The following is a 19329-nucleotide window of genomic DNA, read 5'->3' as shown; positions in this document are numbered from 1 at the left end:
GAATTAACCGGCTCCTTCCGCTAATTACTTATAATAGTAAAAAGAGCAAGATATGTTGAAAAATGGTTGATAATGTTACTGATATTTTTCATACTGCTTTAGAAATTGCTCCCGGCAAGGTAATTTGGAGTAGTAATCGTTTCTTCTAGTTCGCTAGTTGTGCTAATTTTAACTGTGGGCCTGTGCCTCGAGTCGATATTTCGATAATGATAGTAATTTCAAGGCAGTTACTTATATAAACAGTTGAGATGAAACATTTAAAGAAATTTAAAAGGTTTTCGTATTCGTTTAGTATTTTATTTCGACCAGAACCTATTTGATATCATCTTATATGACATGGGTCACGTTGGTACCGATTGCTACCTTTTAGATAACTTTGTGGAAGCATTCCGTGTTTTTTGTCTTTTTGGGGTAAAGGTCGTATTCAATTTATATCCAACTTTGTGACAAGAAACAGGCGTATAGTTTTTTGCACTGAGTGTAGTCGCTATTAGGAAATAAGGAAAATATTAATAAGGTCCATTGTCGCATTTCCACCACGCTAAACCTGAAACGATTTCATAATTACAGAGCCGATACGTCATAATATTGCCTTCATCCTCTACTCAAGCGGATAAGCGGAGAGGTGGTGTACTTGAAGAGTTGGTCCTGCGCGTTAAAGGAGGAGCAGAAAGGGATATAGGATGCTCACTCCCAGTGGGGACAAAGGAAGCCAGAGGATTTAACAGCTTAAGGGACGGAATGAGAGACCGTAGTAGGACGTAAGGACAAAGCCCCTGCAAGGTAGAAGAAAGAAAAGAGAGGGTTAGTTTGGGAAGGGACAGAAAGATATGAGAACTGTCCACGGAGAGGAGGAAAAAGATGGGAGTTTTTTCCCCAAGAGGCATTACGGCTCGAATGTTATTGTTACTCAGGTAAAAAAAAAACTCTCCACTTTGTTTACGCAAGTCTTAATTCTAGAGAGCAACGTGCGATTCGACGACCAAAGGCGCCGAGCGGTACGGGCCTGCCTGTTATTACAACTCGAGGAGAGAGAAAAAAATATATAAGGAAGCACTCGACCGTTAATTAAACGGAGGACGAAAAAAAGTGGTGGTACCACGTGAGCTCAGTGTGAATAGGAGAGGGAACTAGGTGCTTGGAGCAAAGGAAGTCGCAACGTTTCGCATGATATTTAAGAAGTGCCGAATTGGTATCGGCTGAACATGGTAATCAAAAGAGCTCTCAGGTTCGGCCTTGCGACAAAAAAATAAAGGATAACGTATTTTTTTACGAAGCGTTGAACAAAATTTATTCCAAAAGAGAAATGAAAATATAAATATCTTGCATAGTGTGTGACACGATGTCGTGGAAATTATTTCCATAAGTGTAATGAAACATTGAGGTTGTTGTGCTCAAATAAATTCCGTAGAAAGATTGCTTTGTTTCATTTAACTAATAAAATATAGAAATATTTTCAAAGTCAGGTTTTTGATTATTTTCCGCAAAATGAAAATCGTGCACAACAATATTTCATAAACTGGTAAAATGAAAAACCAGGAAATACTGCCAATGCACAAAGGATTACTACAAATCATTAACAATAAATTATAGAAGTGGTAGGAGAAGAGCAAATCAAAAGAATGCTCTCTTTACTCAGAGGTATATTAGCTATTGGAATATTTCCTTAGTTTAAGCAATGAAATAAGAACAATATTTAGCAGAATATTGGAGAAATCTGAGTAAAACACAGAATAATATAGGTATACGAAGATGGATTATAATAATTTCACCAAAACATGAGCTGCATAAATCCTACGTGAGTAACTCACAAGTACTTGAACCATGGCAAAACACAAATATCTTTCTGGAATAACCGCAGCAATGGACCTTATTAATATTTTCCTTATTTCTTAATACCGGCTCCACTCAGTACAAAAAACTATATTTCCTGTTTCTTGTAAAAAAGGTTGATTATAAATAAATATAAGTCCTTTACCCCAAAATGACAAAAAAAACACGGAATGCTTCTACAAAGTTATCTAAAAGGTAGCAATCGGTACCAACGTGATCCATATCAAATAAGATAATACCAAATAGGTTCTGGTCGAAATAAAATACTAAACGAATACGAAAATCTTTTAAATTTATTTAAAGTGTTTAATCTCAACTGGTTATATAAGTAACTGCCTTGAAATTACCATCATTATCGAAATATCGACTCGAGGCACTGGCCCACAGTTAAAATTAACACAGCTAGCGAACTAGAAGAAACGATTACTACTCCAAATTACCTTGCCGGGAGCACTTTTCTAAGCAGTATGAAAAATATTAGTAACATTATCAACCATTTTTCAACACATCTTGCTCTTTTTACTATTATAAGTAATTAGCGGAAGGAGCCGTTTAATTCTCAACTGAGGCGATAAAATTTAAGAATGATGCAGTCATTGTGTCTTCAAAACAGAATAATGCAGTCTATACGTTTTTATTCTCAATATACTGAACGACAATAATGCTTCAATATTTTAGTTTAATATTATTTCAATGAATTTGGTAGGATATGCATTGTTTTTGTCACGAATCTCAACCTGCTTCTGTTTTGAAGTTTTAAAGCTCATTAGCCCTGGGCAAAGTAGAGACCAAAAACGTTAAAGCAATATTCCTAGCCTAATAAATCATTTTTCATGAAAGATATCGCCCCCTATCTCAGCCTGCTCTAGGAGCATCTCACGACAGACATGGCTTTTGCGGGTTCTATGGTAATAATGATTTAGAGAATGAAGACCTACGCAAAAAACAAAAGAGCCCCAGAACCAAGAGAACATACTAACATTTTCGCCTGGATGTTCCACTTTGCATTCATAGATGATGCGACTTAATATTCAAGAGGCGTTATTGCCCTAAAAACAGGCTTCTAGTAAAAAAAAATCCAAGGATAGGGACAGAAAAAATGCGGCGCTTCTAATAATTCTTATTTTTTAAGATAAAAAATATGCTAGACAAAAGTTTTTCTTACCAAAGGAAAAATACAAAATGAAACGTAAAAAACTTTGTAATTCCACATAAATTTTATACTATACAACCAGGGCCTCGACGTGGCAACGTCATAATCTGGAACATTTGCATCGAAGATGATGAGGTCGAAACCTAGGTCTCACAGTAAAAAATTAATATAGAATCAAAATTTTTACATTTCCTCATGCTAAGTCGATTCCATGAAGTCGAACCCAATACAACGAAAATTACATATTGTTAGGGATGTAGCTGTCGTTGTCTTTCTTTGTAAGAAAATAAATTTAGCTCAAGAGTAATTTATAAATTAACAAGAAATTATCATTCTCAGCATAAATATATAGCGTAAATATATGCCTTTTTCGTGGGACCATGAAATGCTTAAGAAAAATAGAATCACACGAGAATAAAAACATGAAACAAAAATCTTATTTTATGTAGTAGAAGGTGCTCTTTCAATTTTTTTAAATAACTGCGGACTAGCCGGCGGCATACCATTGCGAAGCCACACCCAAGTGCGCACAAGTTGCGACGATTCCTCAGGGATTAAATCATGTGCTCCGGTCAAGCCATGGAATTCTCAGGCACGGCAAGGAATGCAGGCAACGCGAGGAATTCGTGCACGTGCCTAAAATCTAGCTTTAGAAAACTATCTAAGTATATCTAATATGTTGTGATACTACAACGTCATATTTCCAAAAAAAAATATTAGAACATATTCTTTTTACGCATTTTACTGATTCTCACAACATTTATTCCCAGAGAAAAGTTGAAAAATAAGTTTCATAGTTCAGGAATCTTTCTCGGGTTTCACACCGGGTAATTTTCTCTTCCGACGTTTCGAAGCATTTCATTTAGAAAATCCCTTGAGGATGAAGAGTAAATCGCTCTTCGAAACTTCTGTAGACATGGAGGAAATTACCCGGTGGAAAAGCCCAGAAAACTTTCCGCACTTGACACGCCGAGAGAAACCAAGATCTTACAAGTTACATAGTTAACATAATTAAGTTAATATATTATGGCCAATGCAGAAAACTTAGCCCTGAAAATTCATAATTTTTTACTGCAAGCAATTAACATGTCTTCATTGGGTATATATTGAATTCGTATGTAATTCCTGTTTCTAAAATCCCTAATTAATAATTAAATATAAATAATGGCACTCATTAAACCGTATCTCTAATGCAATTTTTTATTACAATCAGTCAATATTAATAGACTGTTCAATTATTATGCTCATGCAGTACATTGCATGCCCTTAAACACCGCAGAAAGAAGTATATCTGCATCCCATAGCAACGATCCTGAGCCATGGCATTAGTGAATCCCATTCTACCGGGCCATTCTCCCAAAAGCGTACATTTTCTACGGGAAATTTTTCAAAAATTTAATTTTTGTTTATACAAGAACCAAAATAGTGTAATTAGAGGTCGGCATTCATGCAAGCTAATGACGTAGGTATGTGGCAGAGATCGTTAGCAATATTTACACTGTTTTTTTTTATTTTTACTTTTTTGTTGTCTACGGTCATGATATATATGTCTACGGACACGGCAGAAAAGGAATATTATGTGTTTACTCACGAGAAAAAGTTTGTTTTATTTGTCCTTGCACATTCTGTGACTACCGTCGGCGTCAAACTGATGTGCTGCTGTTCTTTGCAAATTTATATCTGGACTTCAGTCCATGCCATAATAATGAATAACACGTCGTTTTTAAGGAAATTTTATTTTCAATTCTAATTTATTTTTTTAATGAAAATTTCAAAAATTAAGACACGCGAGAGCAATAAATGACTCCACGCACCATAAAATTAGCCGTTTTGTCAACTTCATGAACTTTGGAACTCAACCTAGGGAAAACAACAACCAACGTCCACAACATTCATCTTCCACAATAAGTTTCAAATATTAACCCAACCAATCCCCAGCGTTGCGTTAACGCAACATTATTGAATCCTAATTCTCAGAATAAGTTTCTGCTTCAGAATAATTTTTTCTGGGATTTACTGACTTTTTAAAAGTATCTCTAGTTCTAATTCTGTCATTTCCACCAACATTTTCATCCACATAATTGTATTTTAATGACTGTAGGCGTTTGAAATAAACATCGGTGCGCACAAACGAGACACCCTAGGAAAAATGACATATCCCAGCATGTCCGTTGAAAGGCAGAATGGGGCAGTTCCTCCAAAGGGATACTGATAACTCCCGGCGAAGATGTCGAGTGTATCAATCAGAGTGTATCAAGATCAAGATAAATAAGCTCTTATAAAAAAAATTTTTTTTTAAACCAGCCTTTATATTTAGATTACAGGGGATGAGCAACGTTTATATATGACACAAAGCAAAAAAACTCAGTGACCCCGAAAAACCAAAAGTGACGTATTAAAAAAGTCACTATATTTATTAAATTTTCAGTGAATGGTAAGCCCCCTATGTTTCAAAATGCCACCCCTATGCTTTTAAATGCCTACCCCTATGTTAAAAATGCCACGAAACACGAAAATCGACCATTTGGAACTTCTTAGATCAAAAACATGTTTTGGGGGGCTATAGGTTGACTGGGGGGTGGTTAAAGGGGGGTTGGAGAGAAAAAGTTATATTTTCATGTATTGTCATCGGAAATGAAGAAGTGTGCAAAATTTCAGCGTTTTTGCTTCACAGGAAGTGAGTCAAATTTCAGAGTTACAAGATTTGTACCAGACAAACAGACAAACAAACAGACAGGTTGGTGAGTTGATATAAAGGCTGGAAATAAGTTATCACTGTGTTAAGAGAGAACATTGAATGTTTATTATCGATTCAATACTGAATATTTATATTTGGGAGTTTTGAAACTGCGACCTTGAATTATTTTTATATCACTTGAGGTAGAGTTTGTTCAAGCTTATGCGAGCTGAGAGGTCGCCTTCGGGATATTGTGGGAGCTTGATAATTTCTACTCTAGTTTTGCGATTTATGCATCAAGCGCTGAAAATTCCGTGTTCTCATGAATAAGAGCCCCAAATTTGCATGCCCTAGGCGTATCCATGATTCCCATACTTTCAGCGTTTTTGCTTCACAGGAAGTGAGTCAAATTTCAGTTACAAGATTTGTACCAGACAAACAAACAGACAGGTTGGTGAGTTGATATAAAGGCTGGAAAAAATAAAAGATGTAACCTAAGTTTTAAAAATGACTTTTTCTGCATTTATTTTCTTGAGTTTTCCCGGCGTTGCGTGTACGCAGCATTTTGGAAATAATATTATATGATGAAAATATTTTTTTTCCAAAAATTCATCTTAATTAGGCCAAACTAAACCGGAAAATGCCAAACAACCAAAGTTAAATGCCCTAAATTCAGTCTGGAGAATAATGGGTTAATGTATATTAATGAAATGACTTTTGCGCATTTTTAGAATTATATGCGCATATTTTGTTGTAAAATAACGAAAACGTTTAAACATTATCTAGTCCTATAGTTTACCCCGAAAGAAAAAATAAAAATAATAGAAACTTTTGGAAATAGAATTTTTCTAGAATAATTGCAAATAAATTAAAAACCTTTCCTAGTACCTCTTATAAAAATAAACTCTACCATGGTGGGGAAGCCTTTCCTCTAATGAGGGTATTTGGATGGTTAGATGATGATGTGAGGGCTACCTACCGCCTACCCTCCAGCAAGGGTAGACAGAGCGTATTTTGGGTACTACGATTCGTTCACCCCACGTCTACCCACCGTTGAAGAGTTTATTTTTATCAGAGACTATAACTTTTAATTAACTCGATTTAGTTTCATATTTTTTTTGAGTCGACACATAACTGCTTTATCCAAAATTTTACAAATCCAAGTCATTAGAACAAAATGCGTAGAAATAATTGGTATAAATAGAATTTTATAAAATAAAAACTTAAAATAAATATTTTCTTTGAAAAAATAGAGATTAACCAGATGAAAAATCGCGTCATAAGCATAATAATGCAAAATAGTGTCACATGTAACTACTCATAATACTAATTTCATATATCTCTCTCACTTTCAGACGCCATCCATTTTGGAAAAAGAAGATCAAGAGGACCCCGGAGGACCACTTCATAGGAACTAGTACAAACAAGCATCACCCTTTCCTGAGCGGTCCTTAGGCTTCGAAAAATCATAGATACGTGTTGAACCTCTCTCGAAAGGAAAAAAACAAATCTTTCCTTGAACAATAGAATTATAATACCACACCTTTGTAAAACACTTACCTCACCCTTCATCAAAAAAATCTATTTTTTCTAAAAAAAATGCACACTAACTATCTTCCTCTAGCAAATAAGTCAAATTCAACATTGACCGCTGACAACGCACATATACGTTGAAATCAAACGACCACCTGAAGCGTTCGAGAATGTGGTTTTTCGTTTGCGGCCGTGAACCTGTCGTTTCAATAGGCTTTAGATCGATAGTGGCTTACAAACTGCATAAATTCCCGACCGACTGACAAAAGCAAACATAGTAGCCATAACTGCTTGCATAGGTGATCAAAAAGAGCAACGACAAACACACTATAGGCCTAAGCTAATCACTTCTCGCGTGTTAGTTACGGTGGATTAGATGAGTACCAAATATATTAAAACGTGATACCACAACTGGAACCACTAGTTATAACTCATAGTTGTCTTAATAGCTTTTACTACATTTGTTATCGGAATAAAAATTATTTATGAGCTGTTATTCAATATAGTAATAATAACAAATATTTAAATGTTACTGGAATAAAGAGGAATAACTAGAGGAAAAGACTTTTAATCACAGAGTCGTGTTCCGTATTTCAAAAAATAAGTAGCGTGTATTGGTAAAGATTCTTCTCGTGAAAGTTTTTAATTTTTGAAGCGATTAGAAAAATGATCTATTTTTAAGATATATTTTGCATATTGACGACAATTCGATATGAAATTGAGTTGAGCAATTGAAGAATTTTGTGCTTCACCGTTTTGTTTAACTTTTCGCATTTGGGTTACATGACAAATAGATAATCAGATATGATTAGATAATCAGGTATCAAAATATCCCACTACTTTTTCAGTTTCATGAATTGTTGCATCTAACGTTAGGTATAAAACAAAGTCTGTTTTTTCATCTGTTACATTTACATGAGAATATAATATACTATTCCCGAACCGTTATCAAAACATGTTAAAAATTAATCAATTAATTAAATAAGATCAACTGATCAATGTTACCCTAAAATCTCCTCACAACTAATCTAAGAAGTGAAAATTCGTGAAGTATAATAAATCATTCTAAACTTTCCTAGGATTAAGTGTTGTACAAATATAAATTCATTAAATTGGAAACGATAATGGTACCTACGTTTTTAGCCTAAGAGACATTTTACAGTTTATGAACAACAAAACAATAAAGTAAATCAAAGAAACATTACGATACGGTTTCCTCGATAGAAATAGAGTGTTTTGAGTTGCTCATCATAAAAGTAACAACGAAGCATTCTGTTTAAAATACAGGCAGTGATAACTATATATATATACATCTATTCGGATTTAGTAACCGTTATAATCAGACACTTCTATAAACAATATTTCAAAACCATGGGCTCATAAGTTCATTCAATCTTACGATAAAGATAAGCATTATGATTCCAAGAATCATTTAGGAATAAGTACTAAAATTAATTAGAAAACTGGAACTTGGAACGTCATCGCAAAAAAGTATAAAATATTACTTGCGCACATTCAACTCCGATACATATGTTGATAAGTTCACGGTATAATATTTTGATCAAAAAAAGATTCATACAATCATTTATCGACATATTTGCCGAATAGATAATGGATTCATACGAACCAGAGCGAGTGAAAAACTAGCTAAATTCATAAACATCTCAAGGAAAAGAGCAATAATATTAACAAAAAATCACCTATGTTAGTAGAGAAGAGTTTTAAAAAAATGACTGATCTTCACTCAAGTTAAATTTAAGAAACAGTCCAAAAATACTAAGCTCAATAAGTTTACATTCAAAAAAGCCACAAATAACAGAGACACCCTATCAACAGAAGAAAATATAGGTCGCATTTTGATAGCTTGCGACATAAACAGTCACACTGATTCCAAGCCTTCCTTAGTAGCGCCAAACAGGCAGACTAAGGGGGTTGTGTGGATATTTTTAACACGAAAACGCCAATTAACGACCCGCTTGCTGACCCCGTGGACCCTTTAACCTCAAGCCACGCACAGCCCAGGTTGTGAACCGCTGAGCTAAGCCATAATACGGCATGGAAACGGATTAGGGGATTCTGCGCTCTGTAAACCCTCCCACTCCACAGTTTCGGGAAATGCTGATTAGCAGGATCAGACCTAAGGTGTGACCATCCACAAAAGGCAAGGTCAAAGTGGGGAACCAACGTACCTCACGCTGAAGTCTTCAGGCGCGATGGCCGACAACTCTGAGAATCCGCCATCTGGCGGTGGAGGAGGAAGCACGAGCGACGGTGGCGCTGCGACTGGCGGGAGACGGAAGAGATTGGTGAGGTCACGGAGGGTCTGCGAAAACACTCCGACTCCCCTTTCGGCGACGGCATGCAACCGCCTGAGGGCACCCCTGTCTCCCGGGAGGCGGATGCCCTTCGGCACCGGATGGGAGGCGATGGTGCGGGACTCGCTGGTGCACGGCGCCTGGCCCATGTCTCTGAGCGGAGAGCTGAGGGAGAGTGACGAGCAGGGAGGAAACGCAAGGTGAGTACGTCACTGACACTTTTCTTTCCATCAAAAATGTATGTTACTCAGGGGCGGTCTGGCCAGATCGGCCCGTCGGCGATCACCGAAGACCCCGAGTATATGGGCCCACACAATGCTCACGTCTTTCTTTAAATTAAAAAGAAGAACTTTGTGTTTACACATTAATATTTATTCACAAATTTACGACAGTGGGATGACCAAGTTCTTTCCCCCTCCCTCTTCTCTGTTGACCAATCCGTTCAACCTAATTACCTTCCTCCCTCCCCCTCCTAGCCTGGTATAAAAGGATGTGATGGACCTCTGTAGAGTTCACCTGATGATGACGTCTAACGTTGAAACCATGGTCGTAATTTTGTGAATAAATATTAATGTGAAAGCACAAAGTTATTCTTTTTAATTTTAATAATGAATCGCTTTCACCAAGTTACGCCTCAAACAGTCAATTTTCTCACGTATTTCGTAAAACGTATATGAAAAGTATAATAAAAAATAATAGAAAAGTTTATTTATTTATAACACACTCACTGTAAAAATATGTAGAAAGATAAAAATATTTGTAAAATAAAGGTGTCAGAAGATTAAAGAACCTGATGCTATTTTGAAAAGGTTATTCGAAAAGTCTATTTTAGAGGATTTTTATATTTTAGTACAGTTTCAAGGAACAAATTCACTAAATACATGATAGAACCATGAAACATTGTTAAATTTTAATAAATTAATTCTTATTTAATAAATTAATAATTATGCTGCGAAATTCTCACTTTTCATAGTACTTTATCATACGAAATTGCTATTTTATAAAATTTTGTCAAGTTTTTAATAACCAGAACAGCGTCAAAATCCATTTCCGGGAGTGCAAATTCCAAATATTATTCACGGTGGGACCCCCAACCCTTCAGCAAATAGGTTCCCATCATGAGCCCCTGCCATCATTCACTCCAGACCGCCCCTGATATTACTCCAAATCAGGCCCGACCCTAGGGCGGGGCAGAGGAGGCTCCATAATTTTTATTACAATGAAATATACAAACAAAATGTAAGGAGCTTTAGGTAACCTAGACGGCAGACATGTGTTTAGTTCAGGCCCGTGCTGGACCGTTGGGACACCGGGGCACATATCCCGGTGCACCCTCCGGCCTGAAAATCTTTGGCGCCCTCCTCTTCCGAAAATGACACGTTTTACAGTCAAAATACCAACATCGAGCAGTTAACTTGATTTCAATTATGTCTCATTTAACAGCATAATTAACACCACTTTTAGCAAATTAAACAATTCATAAATACCCCCACATCTCCCGTTGGTCTTCCACCAGCATACTGCTGGCGCCCTCTGGCCATGGCCGTTCACCGCCCTAAGGAGTCCGGCACGGGCCTGATTTAGGTCACCATCATTATTTAATCATCTTCCATGCATTGCTTTATAAATAGTTGAAAAAACAACTAGAACCGACATTGAAAAAAATAATATTGAAATATAATGAAAAGAATGAGAGAAATGATAAGAGAACGAAAAAATTGCAATAAAATGTCTTTTGGGTCCACGTTATGAGCGTTGATTTGTGTGGGAAACGGTTACGGGTCCATTCCAGCATGTTGTAAATGAGGTCAAATGGGTTTTTGTCCAAAACTGACTTCGATCATGTTTACAACATGCTGGAAAATACCCCGACCTGGACTTCAGGGTCGTAAAGATGTCACATTCAAATTCATGGAGCAGTTTGGATACTTATTATAAGCATTAAAATACACGATACCCTTCAAAACCTGAAGTAAAATATGATATGGCATTTATCCATAATAATCAACGTTCTCTAATTTCATTAATATAATCCGAAGATTCAAGCGTGATGGAGTGGAATTTTTCTATATTGAAATAAATACTTGCAATTTTTACTCGATTATTAAATGTATTACCACCTACGTTTCGAAATTACTACGTCATCTTCAAGGATCAATGATACAACATTACCTTGAAGACGTTGTGGTAACATTGAAACCTAGGTCATAATAAATGTTATGATCGAGGAAAAACTTCAAGTACTTATTTCAAATTTCATTACCCTCTCGATAATGTCCCGAAGAACAAATGATGGAAGAGAATAAAGTCGTGAAAAAAGTGCTCTCAGCAATTTTTGGGATCAGCGATATTTTCAAAGACTGAGAGGAAATTATTTTCATCGCCAACAAGAAAAAAAAGCTGGAGCAATCGAAAAACGGATATGGAGAATTCTGATGAGAAAAAGATACGAGAGAAAAAATTCTGATAACGTGAAATAATGCGTGAAGTGTCAACGAGAGTGTGATTGGTAAACTTGCGGCTGTAAATGTTTTAGATAATTGAGATTTTGCTCTACCTAAATGCCTTACGCATTCTTTTTCGTGAATTTTATCAGTCACATTCTTGAGACATTTTTATTGCATTACTTATAGGAATTTCACCCTGAAATTTTGGTCAAATAATACATTGCAATATTACCACTGATTTTTTTTAACACGACCCGCGTGATTGTAACAACAACATTCTCATGAAAGTTGCCCAAAATATTGAGATATTTATGCTACGTTTTTTACGCAAAAAAATTACGTTGGTTTAAGTGCTCGAAGTCTAAGGATTAAACCATAACCCAATTGCACTTCAGCAGGTCGTTCCCGTCTCATTCAGGCCGAAGCGAATAAAACAACATTCGAAGTTTGCGTTAATAATTGAACCAACACCCGGATGCCAGACGACGAACTCACAAAATTAGGTTTTTCCTCGGAGATTACTCAAACAAAGGAACTCTTAGCATCACCAGGGAACGACCCTCTCTAGAATTTTCGGCGGGAAGCTGCTTTAATTTCCTCTCCAAGAAGAGCACAAATGATATTCGGATGCTGGCCTTTTGCAGGCCAAGAGTCATCCAGAGACGCAATTTTGTGGAAGGATAATTAGAAAAGTTCAATAACTCTAAATTTCATCGTTCACCGCAAAAAAAACAATCGCTGTTGAAATGAATTTATATTTTCCATTGTACTGTAGTTATCAATACAGAGTCTGTTTCTTTAAAATTGAGGTACCTTTACCCAATATTGCTACTTAAACTTGCATAGATTGTTAACAACGCTAGTATTCAAAGAGGATTTGGCTATCAAACAATAAAAATATTTAAAATAACAAATCATTTTCATTGCAAAAAAAGCTCTGATAAAGGTATGAAAATATATCGAAACGCTGGCGAAAAAATTTACCCTGAAATCTTAAAGACCTATTCTCAAACACAACAATCTTCGCTAAAAATTGAGGTCTAGAGAAAGAAAAAGAAAACAAAAATATGATTGTGGAAAGTTACACGGGATTTCCACCGGGTCAGGTTCTCCAACTGCATCTCGGCCGACGTTTCGATGAACGAGTTCTGGGCATCAATTTCAAATGTAGAGGCTGTAAATGTTTTAGATAACTGAGAGTTTTTACTCCACTAAAATATCTCAACTCTCTTTTTCATGCGTAGAAAGCAACTCCCTTACCATAGAAAACTGGATATAGAATAAGCAACTAATATTATACACTGCAGTGCAAAAATATGAATATTACAGCTGGAAGCGAAAAAACAGAAAATGCAATGGACTTCGCGCAAAACTCAAATTCATGAAATCCATGAAAGATAAAAGGAAAAAAATTAGAAAGAAGAGATGTACTGACCACTAAAAAAACCATGAAACCGATTACGCAGTAAGTCTATACACCTGCCTCATAAAAGCATATGAATGCATCGCAGACGTATTGGATTTTTTATACTTCAATTCCGTAGCCGGGAGTGGTCCGTATCTGAATTTATTATTCGCCAATAGCACCAAAACATACGCACTTCATTGTTGGATCTAACAGAGTAAAATAAACAGCCAACGATGGAATCATATTCACGAATTTATAGCATTCGGCAAAAAGTGATTTTTACTGTGGAATCACTTTTTCATCGAATTGTATACTCTGTGTTTAAAAAAAAAAACAAAAAGCTAAGCTAAAATGCAGCGGACTGAATGAGATTGAAATAAATAAAATATAGGCATATAATACTAAAAAGTGAAAATTGATAGCACAAATTCTCCAAACCAGTTGATTTATATGAAGGTGAGTAGGACATCAATTTTTGCTGACTCGTACTACGAACGTATTTTAACCGATTCCTATGTGCTCCACATCTTTTCCGATGCCCTCCGTAAAATAACTCGTCTACAAAAACCAAATCAATCAATCGCATGAATCATCAAAATATATGGCATGAATAAATGAAACAAATTAAACTGACTTCAGTACACTACGCTGAAATAAGGAAAATCAACCTTCGATTTTGACATGCTAGAAAATTATTCAGTTAACATTTTAAAAATGTTTTTGCTCGATGAGAAATGTTTTTCCTTACCTACGATTTAATTTTTGAGGCTCAGGTTTCTGCAGTATCAATACTCAAATAGGGAAAACAAAAATATTTTTTTTCAAGCTAACTCATTTCCTTAGCCATGTGGCTACCCCTTACCGCTCTTGTTCAGTGATGCTCTGCGTGAAAAACAGCGCATTATTTTGTTTTCAAATTGTTACAAAAATGCAGCTTAAGGTTTTGTCAACCTAATCCATTTATTAGTCTACTAGCAGGCCACCCGGCGTTTCTCGGGAAAGATATAGCCCACAGAAGTGGGAAACTTGGAATTCATGGTCACATGGCAAGATTTTTAGGCAAGCTGAACAGCAAACAATGGAAAAAAACGACTTCTGTATAACGCGCACGGGATCAGCTAATATCCCGCTTCAATACATTAATCGCTACGTGTTTGCGTACGCGTGTAAACCAAAAACGGCTTGTGAACTCATACCCCAGCATAAAGGTTTGCACCGAGAGGATTAATAGGCAGGTGTACTATCTTTTGAGCATGTTTTACCCTTTGAGCGAGTGAAGAGGTGTGCCTACCCGGCAGGATATCTAACCACAGAAGTTGGCTTAGAGTAACAAATGGTAATGAGAATACTAGAGAAAACAACGTGAAGGATGTGCCGGACGCAACCGAAAGTAAAACTATGGGGTTTGAGAGTATGAGATGAGCAACTATGAACTAGCTTTGGTCGTAATTCGTGCAGCCGTATGGAAACGCATAGCGGACAGACGAACAGACATCCCCTTTTATATGCATAGATTTTTGAAGCTGGCATAATTATTTCCACACACAAGTGTAAATCGTAATTTCAATATGGACGCCTACTGTACTTAATTCAGATGCAAGTATAATAAAAGAAAAAATAGAAGGGCATTTGAAAGATGATTTTGACTTCCCTCGGTCAAAAACCATGTTCTCCCTGAAGGTTTAATCCTTTTTTATGCTGGTAGAAAATAGACGAAATAAGATTGTGACATCAGTGTAGCCACATTGGTGCGGGTCACTCTGAGAAAGCCGATTGATGAATGCATCAACAAAATATTAAAAACGATTACTCACGATATTCGTAGGATAGGAGCATTAAAATATCATTAAAATTGCCAGCTGAGATTTTTCTGGGATGAAATGGGAAAAATAATGAATAGAACCACGGGTTTCGTGAGATAATAAGTACAATTTCCGTGCATAGAACATGATAATGATAACAGCGCGTTCATTTACGAGGAGGAACTTAAAGGTTCCCGCCACTCTTCCACGCAACGCCGTCCATATTCGCACAAAAAATGCATATTTTTAATGCATATCTATTTTCCATTAAATATTTACTAATAACACGGAAGCATTCTAAATCACGATGATTGTTTGCTGAATCTAACTATCAATTTGAGAATAAAAGGTTTTTGAGTGGATTTGTATCATCGCTTTCCCTTCACAGTAGTTTACGTTAGAATTGGTCTCTTTACCATATATAGAGTATATAAATTAAATGGAGGTATCTGCAGGGAGAAAAATAGCTTCAGATACCACTGCACTCGTGGAGAACAAAGAAATAATGATAAGAAAAACAAAGAGAAGATGATTTCAACGCATGGGCTTCGCAAAACACATTCGTTAGACAGAAGGAAGTGTTCGGGCCCTTCCCGTGGCCGCAGCTACTACTGACATTTCCCAGATGAGATTCACATCCTCCCGAAAAGTGGATTGCTAGCGGGACAAAGGACCCTCCAGAGAAGATTTGAGGAGTCCAATTATGGAACCGGAGTGGCACTACAGTAAGCCACAGCGATATGATCAAGGTCCTCACGGGAAATGGGAAACTCATTCATGCAGACCAACCATTTAATTCTTATCCAGGGTAGGCACAATGGAAAACCTTAATGTTGATTCATAATCTTGGAGAATGCGTCTTGAAGAATTTTAAATGCAAATTTTTGGTATATTTATACAGTTCAGAATACTTAGGTATTTTTAAAATATATACGGTTTAGGAAATCATCCATAAAAATGGAATACATGTACGTGACCTTGCAATCCACAATTTAAATAATATTCATGCAGAAGACTTCGAAAATATCCAAATCAGTTGAATTTATTTCTCAATACGATTATCGTATTCATTTTTTCTCGTTCGTGATACTACTTCTTTCTAATATTGTCTGCAATTTTTCTGTGTTCTCAAACCATTTTCACCCACATCACGCGAACTTTTCTTTAATATTTCCGACAATAAACAACGTTCGTGTGACCATTCCCAGCGATTAAGCTAGAAACTATGGAAAGTAGCTAAACACATCTGTTTCCTATCGTTGGCAATGTTGCAACGTATAATATCCACATGTCTTCTAGTCGGAAGGCCTCCAATAGAAGTTTATAAGTGCCGATGTCGAGAAGTCGTATGGAAACCTTCCATAGAAACGGCTATAAATTCGGCACAGTGTTTTTTATCGAGTAATGCACCTTACGTTCATGGTGATAATAATTGGTATTCAGAAGTCTGGGCGTTTGTGAAAAATATTTTTGCAGCCGTGAATTCATTGGCTCGGACCAATTTATATCATTATAATTAATAGAGTGGAAAAAGAAACTTTGCATGCTCCTTGATAATGACCGCAATAATTAAAAAATACGGATACCTTTGAATTACTACCTTCCTAAACAACGGCTATCTTTGGGCAGCCGATTTTCCCTCTATGCAACCTGAATATCTTGTGGAAAATCATTGTAAAATCATACGTTTTAGCTTTCACTCGAACCAGGATCCACTAAGACTTACATCAGGAAGATTACAGTGTGCTAATGATTCGATCCACTTCCGGGAAGCTCTGAGGAGTTACAGTCCCACCATACCTTCAAAAGTTTTAGGACAAAGTTTGCGGCGCCACTTCTGCTTCTCGAGGAAATTAAGTTTCCCTTACTCCTTTTGTTGTCTTTGGCTACGCACCGCAAATATTTATTTTTTGCGTTAAGATATCATGTGCATTCAGAGGGAGAGTTACTTGCAAATTTATCATCCTGTCATTGTCCCTGGCGTAAAGATAAGAAGGTGTAAAGGATTTTTCATCGGTGTTTTTCGTCGGGATTTCGTCGAGATTTTATTTAGTCCAAAAAAACCATTTTGGGTCCTTGGTCGTTGGGGTCCTTGAGGCACGGGTTTCCGCAATTTTAAACTAACCAAAAGCTCATGAACATAAACTTCATGTAGGTCATCCTGAGACAACTAAATCATAACTTTTCCAAATTCTGAAAAAATGGCCAGGTTATTCCACATCCACACGTATAGTTGGTATTCAAGTCATGAGGAAACTTAATGAGATTGACTTGAGGAGACTTAATGAGTGATTTAGATAAATAAAATAAATTAATTGGAGCTGGAATGGGGAAATTTCCTCCAAACAAATCCGCAGTTTTAATTCATGAATTCGATATACGGATATGACCTTCGGAGAATCGAGCTAAATACTTTAACCTCATAACGTAAGGAGAGAGGATAATCTTTGAGGCTATAAGACTGCTATCCCAATGCTTTCGCGATAAGGATACAAGCGGGAACTTGAATGAGAACTGTTCATCCTGCTGCTACGTTTCATTTAATAGGAAATTTTCCCACAAATCGAAATATACAAGTCAAAGCTCTCTCAGCCCGCCACAAATGTCATTAAAAGCTAATTGAAAGCTCTGGAAATTCGCTAGAAGGCATGTCCTATGAACCGTCTTCTCACTTGATTTGACGTCATCTCGCGGTTCGCCTTCCACCTCGCGACGGTATATGCGGCTTGATTGAAAGAGATCGAAGTAAATAAACATCTTCAAACTTCATAAATCTTTTTAATGACTTATGACGTATTTAAGAAGGCACAATCTGAAATTTTACCTTATGAAAGTATACCGGGACTAGCCACGGTGATAACTTTTTACGGAGTCACCCGCAATGCACAAATAGTGCGAAAAATCCACAGAGGAAAAATCATTCACAGAGGAAAAATCATTCGCCTTGACCGGGATTTTTCGCACATTTTACCTTATGTTGAATCTCTTATGGTGGCTAATTTCCTTAAAATCAGTTAATGCTTCGTCACTGCCAAGACGCGTGGAGGAAAAGCAAGCAGATGAGTAAAAACTTATACGCTCAAAAAAAGTATATTATGAAAATGTATAAAATTTTTTACGACCCAGTGAGATTTAATAGATTCATTGCTAGCTGAAAATCTGTTGTATATATTTACTACCCACCGTCCGGAACACAGAGAATGTTCTCCAATCGGCCAGAGCTGAGAGCCAAACAATCGTTAAAAAAATAATCATAAAAGTAGTTTATTGGTACAGCAATACGTTTCGAGCATAATTTAATCTTTAATTAATCTTTATTAAATTTTCTTTAACCGTGATCTATGGAAAAAACGGATCAAAATTTTAATTTTTGCGTTGACATGCAACAAACGCAATGGGCATCATGGTAGCCAAGTATTGAGTTTACCTTACCTAAAACTACAAACTATTGAGTATGTTCCTCATTTTTCCTCCTACAGTCGATATCCGCCTTTATCCACGTAAATATGCACCTTTAGCTATATTCTATTATAATTCATCTTATAATGAGTTGGCTAATTGGTACTGATATACAAAAATTAAATAAAATATGCGTAATAAGTTAAAATAATTCTCACAGCAATATGCTTTTCACAACTTAAATAAAGACTGTAACTCCCTTTCCATACCATCAACCGCCTTCTTCTATTAATTTATTCCAGTGAAAAATAAACAAAAACCTTTATCGGCATGGAGGTAACACTTTATTATAAAGTGAATTATACGATTTTCGCACGTTCTTCTCCTGGAGATCCATGCTGCTTCGATGACTACTTCAAGTAAAATAAGTCTGTTTCATTAAACAAATGATATGCTTTCGTAACGAGGATTACAAGAAACATTTTTTGAAACGAATTTATGCTAGTTAGTCGATACTATCAGCTTAATTTCAAATCTCGATGTCTTTTCAAATAAGTCTTTGAAATCTCTCCTGACAATTCCACCTAGTGATTGAATGAAACAAAGAGTGACGCTCACAACTCTTCACGCCCCATTCGTAAAATTAATTAATAGCCTCGATATGTCACAGGCAATAAAAACAGGCAATTAATGATCTGAAGGAAAAAATTTATCTTTTTATGTACTTTATACTCCACGTTGATCACGAGCGGTATTTGGTGA

The 19329-nt window shown here is 36.3% G+C and overlaps 1 protein-coding gene across 2 annotated transcripts in view; it reads left to right on the top strand.

Annotated features, from left to right (window-relative positions):
- The window catches only part of LOC124166045 (GTPase-activating Rap/Ran-GAP domain-like protein 3), a 665374-nt gene that overhangs the window by 57304 nt on the left and 588741 nt on the right, over positions 1-19329 (top strand). For both annotated transcript variants that reach the window (XM_046543636.1, XM_046543635.1), the window contains exon 2: positions 7019-9711. In XM_046543636.1, the coding sequence (XP_046399592.1) occupies positions 9410-9711 (302 nt within the window). In that variant the 5' untranslated portion in view covers positions 7019-9409. The remainder of the gene's footprint in view (positions 1-7018; positions 9712-19329) is intronic.

Source organism: Ischnura elegans, chromosome 9 (genome assembly GCF_921293095.1).
Source record: "Ischnura elegans chromosome 9, ioIscEleg1.1, whole genome shotgun sequence".
Taxonomy (NCBI): Eukaryota; Metazoa; Arthropoda; class Insecta; order Odonata; family Coenagrionidae; genus Ischnura; species Ischnura elegans.
Note: the sequence above shows the minus strand (reverse complement) of the source record. Positions and strands in the feature narration are given on the sequence as shown.